A 5,766-nucleotide genomic window follows, 5' to 3' on the forward strand; every position below is an offset into this window, starting at 1 on the left:
AGGACAGAAATAAAGTATTGGGTTGAACTCTTCTTTGGTGTCAAGGTAATAGCTATGAATAGTCATCGACTTCCGGGAAAGGGTCGAAGAATGGGAGGATCCGTGGTGAAATTTTCCCTTAAATTTTGAAGTTGTCTGTTGGATAACCTTAAAGAAATACAAGTCTATTATCCTGGAAAGATATTGAAAGAAACTTGAAAACAAAGTTAATTCAGACTTCAGTCTGCACCTAATTCTCAGAAAAAATAAATAAATAAATAAATACCTTCTTTGCCTACAAGCAAGGGAATTTTGAGCAAATATAAATAATTGTATTTGGCGAAATATTAAGGTTAATTACAGTGATTTTTGACAAACAAGTGCATTTGAACCTATATATGTAACATTCACTCTATATACTGGTGACTTCTGTGTATACTATTTCATTATTTTTTTTTTTAATTCCAGATTTCCTCAGCAGATTTTACCATCTCCTCGAACCGTATCAATACAATCATTGACTCAAGAACGTTCCAGTTGCTAATGACACCAAGGTATTGCCAAATTATGTAGAGGCTGTGAGAAATGCCATACCATTCCTTTCTAAGAGTATCATGCAGATCTTCTCCATTTTGCACCGGTATTTACAAGCTTAATATAGACATTCTTAAAATCTTCAAAGAACAAACTCTGATCATTGGCATACTTTGAGATCCACCTGTGAACCAAACAAGGGAAACGATTAGTAGGCGAATATCTAAGACCAACTCAGAAAGAAGAAAACAACTCCATAGACTTCACTTGCAAAAAGTACAGTCAGTTTCTACTAATTCTGCAGAGGGTTAATTTGGATGGATCCACAACACTCAACCATTTTTATATTAACATAAACTGGACATATATAAGAATTTTACACTAAATTACAATTGTGTCTGCATGTAACCTCTATTAACATATCATAATAAACCAACCACATGCTCATTTGTGTGTCAGTTCCGAACTTCAATTAGAGTAAGTTTACCTGACTATAATTAATCGTGAGAGCAGATGTATGTCATATAAAGATGGCCATGAAAATGCATACCTCATGCAGTCATCATCCTCAACAAGTGCACGATCTGAAGGTAGGCCAATCATACTAGACATCCCATCTGCGTATAGAAGGTGAAAAAAAAATAAATAAATGGGTGGAACCATTGTAAAAATTAAGATCTGAGGAATAAGAAAGTCGATCACTGACAATGCTGGAGGATGTTGCAAAGTCTTTAAAACAATAGTGGGACATGGAACTACAAGTGCCATTTTCCCTTTCTGGATTCAGACCTAACTCCAACACTTATAGCTATAAGTTTAAGAATTTTCTCTCTGAGACGGTATTGATTATGAGCAGTTGCTTGGAGACATGAACCATCTGCTTAGTTGGTAATCACTTGGAATGATTGGATGGGATTTAAAACAAGATGGCAGAAGAAAGAAACTTGTGAAGCACCTGAAGACAACCATGGCTTCTCTAGGAGAATTTTGTAGTACGAATTGTCGAAAACAACGGGATTTCCGAAACCTTTGCTTCCGAGAGTGTGAGCTCCAGATAATGCAACAAGCTCCTTAGTTCTGTCAATAAATTCTCCTTTTAACAGTTACTCCCTATGATTTAATTGAGGAACCTAATTGGCATAAAATAAAACTAGAGATACATATCTGGTGATCACGTATAAACAATATAAAGGAATTTAATCGCTTGAGAATTTAGGCTACTCATTTGAACAGTGAAAGAAAGGTTAAAACAATTTAGCATGCATAAAATCATTTTAATAACTGAGATAATAAGTTTTTTTTTTTTTTTATAGCAGGTACATATTGTATTAGCACATAGAATAATGGTATCTAACACCAGAGGTGCTAAAGCACAAGTCCGTATTGTATTATGTAACAGGTCCAATTAAAAGTGAAATTATTTGATTCATTTAATTGTAACTTTCATTTAATGACACCTAATGTGTCGACCCAGAATGGTATTATACCAACAGTGATGCTAAATAGCATTACTCTATGTGCAAGACATTCTGGCTATATCAGCATACAGAGCTAGAAATCCCAAACATGCAAAGTCCCTATACATTAAAATATTGAATTCGGAGTTCATAACTAGGACAGAGATAAAGCTTTCTGACTTTTATAGAGAAGTTGTCTACGATTGAGGAAAAAATGATGCCACTATTACAAACTTTCACGAATAAGATTACATATTTCTGTTTAATATTAGTAAATAAGAAGAATGATAGAAAAACAATGAAAGGTTATAATGATTCCATAACAGTTAAAGGCAATAAACTTACAGCAAGAAGAAGAAGAAAAGTAAGAGAAATTTCAAGCCCAGCATCAATACTCACGTGAAGCCTTTTCTGTCAAAACACTGCTTTAGGGCTATGACATCCAGAGATTCCTCAGGAAGCTTTCCATCAGGATCAGCCATTCTATGAAGGAAAATATAACGACTAATAAAACAGAGACTTCCTGTTGAGAAAGTCTTCCCATTTCAAGACATCAAGTGAAAATGTCAAGATGCCTCTGAAAAGTTCAAAGTATCTCTCAAGTCTGCTTACCAGGAAGCTCTAACTAAAATGCGATATATGTTCATTTGACTTTGAAAAACTTCAATTAACAAATTAGTTTATAAAATTACAAGAAATTTAAGGACATTAAAATCTAGAATCCATCTCCAGGATGGGTGATCGAATATGGTGTGTTATATAGAACAACATTGCTGAGAACAACAATAGAATACTAATACTTATAGGTTAGTTTCAAAAATTAATTATACTACTGCTGAAGCGGTATTCACTAGATCACACCGATTGAGTAAAATAGTTGTGTATCAGATGCAACTGCAGCGGCAGTGGTCAAATTAGTGGTGATGACTATAGCTCAGTGCTATAACAGAAGCGTGGTATGACTTTGAGCAAGGATTGAATGATACCATGGTGAGCGATGTGTACAATAAAATTAACCAAGCAGTATTAATACGAATCTGAGAAGAAAAGGCAAACAACAGCGATAGTCAGTACTGTAATGCAATAATGCTGGCTGTTATCAGGTAAGCTGTTGAATCAATAGTTATGGTGGTCAAGGTGGCTATGTATAAAGTTAGTAAATGATATTTTGGTTAAAAAAAATTAAAAAAGGTCTTGAAGTAATGTGATTCTTAAAAAAAAAAAAAAATAAATAAAATTGAAAAAAAAGCCCTCACTTTGCATCTAGTCTTCCCAACTGAACAGGGATTTTTGGACCTCCACATACTAAAATGGCCTCTGCTCCAGCAACAGCTATCATATCTGCCCAGGATACTGATAAGCATACCAGCAGCAAACGATTTAGATGGCTACATAATGACCACACACAGAAGCTATGGAAACAGTTACTGCGCAAAAGTACCTGGTTCTACAGCATCCACTTGAATCTTTGCTTTCTCCAGAATCTAGACAACAATGCATCCATTGAGTTAGCCAACTGGAGGTTGTGAGAGGGTTGATCGTGCTGGATGTATAATCGAAGACAACAAGAACCTCAAATTTGATAAGCAAAGAAAGCATATTAAAAATGTTTTAACAAACATGTTATTATGCATGTACATAAATGTTACATGGAAAAGGGAGGGAGGGAGGGAGAGAGAGAGAGATTGCCTTTAGGGACTTCTTAAGACCTGCATTCTCAGGTCTTTCGAGTTCATAAACTACAGAGCCATTCATACCACCTAAAGTAACAAAATAGAATTATCCAGAAGATCATAAATTCATAATATTTAACATAGAACACAGAGCCAAAAAAAGGCAAGAAAATAATAAACTGCAAAGACCAGAAAAGATTTGTTTCCATGAGGACACTAGTGCAGGGGTGGTCATCCAAGAAGGCAAATATGATCATCAATAGATGATCATTGGCAATGCACTACGTTTTTAACAGCTCTCTGGACAAGTCTTACATAGACCTAAAGAAGCTCCCATATTCAAAGAGTGATGCACATCCAAGAAGAAAAGAATAAAAAAGGGAGAGGTAGACGAAAATCTACATGGCCTATTGCGATTGAGAAAGATTGGATTTTGCTGGATATCCTATTACTTATTGTATGAATTGAATTGAGTGACAAAAAAGGAATCATGTGTCACCTTACATTAACTGGAAATTAGTTGGAAGTCCTAGTATATATAGTGATGGACAATCAGAGTGGCGAAAAAGGAATCACATACATCCTTAATTAATTGGAAATTAGACTTAGGTTAGTGTTGTCAATCATGCTCGTCATGTTTAAGGACAAAATTCCTTTCTTTCTCTTAATCAGAAGTATAATAAAGATTCTATAAACAATACCTGTTTTATCGTCCTTATCAAAAGTCCCTGCATCATGAAAAACTAAACGAAGTAAACCAGCAGCTTTGGCCTTGGATAATACCTTCCTGATCTCTTCATGTAAGAGAGAACCTTCACTGGCACCATAGCTTAAGTTATCAGGCAATATATAATAAAAAAGTATGTGAGTCTACTTCTTCAAAAATTTTGTAATTGTAACTAATGCTAGCATGAGTTATTCTAGAATGCGCCAGGGTGCAGAATTCAGGCATATACAGAAATGAATATACTAATTATGAATATAAGTTTGCAATCAAGCTGGGATGAAAAAATTTCGCTTATAAAATTATCTATTTATTAACATTCTTACAAATTCAGTCTGAAAACTTACAAATATCAGTGTAGGCTTTGCCATCGAAAAACTTCAAGTACTGTATTACTTGCAAGATGTACTTAAATTTACATTTTTGTTATAATCACTAAACAATACTCGCAGGTGCTCTTCATAACTAATAGCAAGGCCTTGCCAATCACCAAGCTACTTTTTCCATATTCGAATGGCTGAAAAAGGCCTCTGGCCTATTCAATATTCAACAGTCAAAGCATAACATACAGATTCCCCATTATTGCATTATCAAGATTAATACTTGCTAACAAAAATCAGATATTTATTAGCTTCAAAAATAAAATAAATATTAAGGTTATGATTTAGACTTACTCAGCAGCAACAGCATAACTGGTGCTCTGAGAGAGGAGAAACGAAGCCGTTGCCATATACATAAGCGCTCTCCTCCGAAATGCATTCGAATTTGATTTGCAAGACGCAATTCCATCTGTAATAATTCAGAACAAATATTACATGAAAAGAATCCAGTGTGTATTTGTGCATGTTTACTTCAAAAATATAATGATTCTTTACTTGAGGGAGAAGAAGCAGCGGAGGTAGTGGTGGGTTTTCTCCAGCGAAATTTGACCGGAATTGAGGTTTTGACAGGAAATTTGAACGTTCTGCCAGAGGTAAAGGAGGTGGAGGAACTGAGCAACGACGGAGTAATTGTGGCGGCGGCGCTAGTGCTTCTCATCTTCCACGGTCGGCTAAGAATGTATGAGCGTGTCGTTTTTGTCTTCTTTTTGGTTTTTTTATTTACCGAATGTTTCGAGTTCCGTTTGAATAGTTATTGAATTTGGGTCCATGAATTTAATTGTTCATTGAAATTTAAAATATTAAATTTTGATAATTGAATTTAGGTTCATGTCTTTGATTACTTATTGAAGATTAAAATATCGAGTTTTGATCATTAAGTTTTGAAAAATATTGTGCATTAATCATTAAATTTTGAAAAATATTGTATATTATTTTCTGAACTTTGAAAAAAGATGTACATTATTCTCTGTAAATTCGATATTTTTCAAAGTTCAACAGCTATGCTAGTGAGTAACGTC

General features: G+C 34.5%; 1 protein-coding gene across 7 annotated transcripts; it reads right to left on the bottom strand.

Annotated features, from left to right (window-relative positions):
- Nucleotides 1–275: 275 nt before the first annotated feature.
- LOC111387515 (putative L-ascorbate peroxidase 6) lies at nucleotides 276–5,474 on the bottom strand. Of its 7 annotated transcripts, none has more exons than XM_023012080.1 (10): nucleotides 5,243–5,471; nucleotides 5,042–5,156; nucleotides 4,372–4,472; nucleotides 3,660–3,730; nucleotides 3,412–3,454; nucleotides 3,227–3,323; nucleotides 2,370–2,474; nucleotides 1,469–1,590; nucleotides 1,064–1,130; nucleotides 276–697 (listed from the first exon to the last, which is right to left on the bottom strand). In XM_023012080.1, the coding sequence occupies exons 1-10, from the start codon at nucleotides 5,403–5,405 to the stop codon at nucleotides 592–594; spliced, it is 990 nt and encodes a 329-aa protein (XP_022867848.1). In that variant the 5' UTR covers nucleotides 5,406–5,471; the 3' UTR covers nucleotides 276–591. The 7 variants fall into 7 exon arrangements, 6 of the variants coding, with proteins under 6 accessions (XP_022867848.1, XP_022867845.1, XP_022867849.1 ...); XM_023012077.1 differs by having other exon boundaries at nucleotides 4,345–4,472; XM_023012081.1 differs by having other exon boundaries at nucleotides 4,372–4,460; nucleotides 5,243–5,470.
- Nucleotides 5,475–5,766: the final 292 nt, after the last annotated feature.

The sequence above is a fragment of the Olea europaea genome, unplaced genomic scaffold (assembly GCF_002742605.1).
Source record: "Olea europaea var. sylvestris unplaced genomic scaffold, O_europaea_v1 scaffold406, whole genome shotgun sequence".
NCBI lineage: Eukaryota > Viridiplantae > Streptophyta > Magnoliopsida > Lamiales > Oleaceae > Olea > Olea europaea.

What these genes read in the sequence shown, in the direction of transcription:
- LOC111387515 (XM_023012077.1), bottom strand. Translation starts at nt 5,405, where the DNA reads ATGAGAAGCACTAGCGCCGCCGCCACAATTACTCCGTCGTTGCTCAGT. An exon ending in TGATAAGGACGATAAAACAG is followed by an intron (nt 3,731 to 4,344) that starts GTATTGTTTATA and finishes TTGTTACTTTAG; the next exon opens with GTGGTATGAATGGCTCTGTA. An exon ending in GAGGATGATGACTGCATGAG is followed by an intron (nt 698 to 1,063) that starts GTATGCATTTTC and finishes TTTGGTTCACAG; the next exon opens with GTGGATCTCAAAGTATGCCA.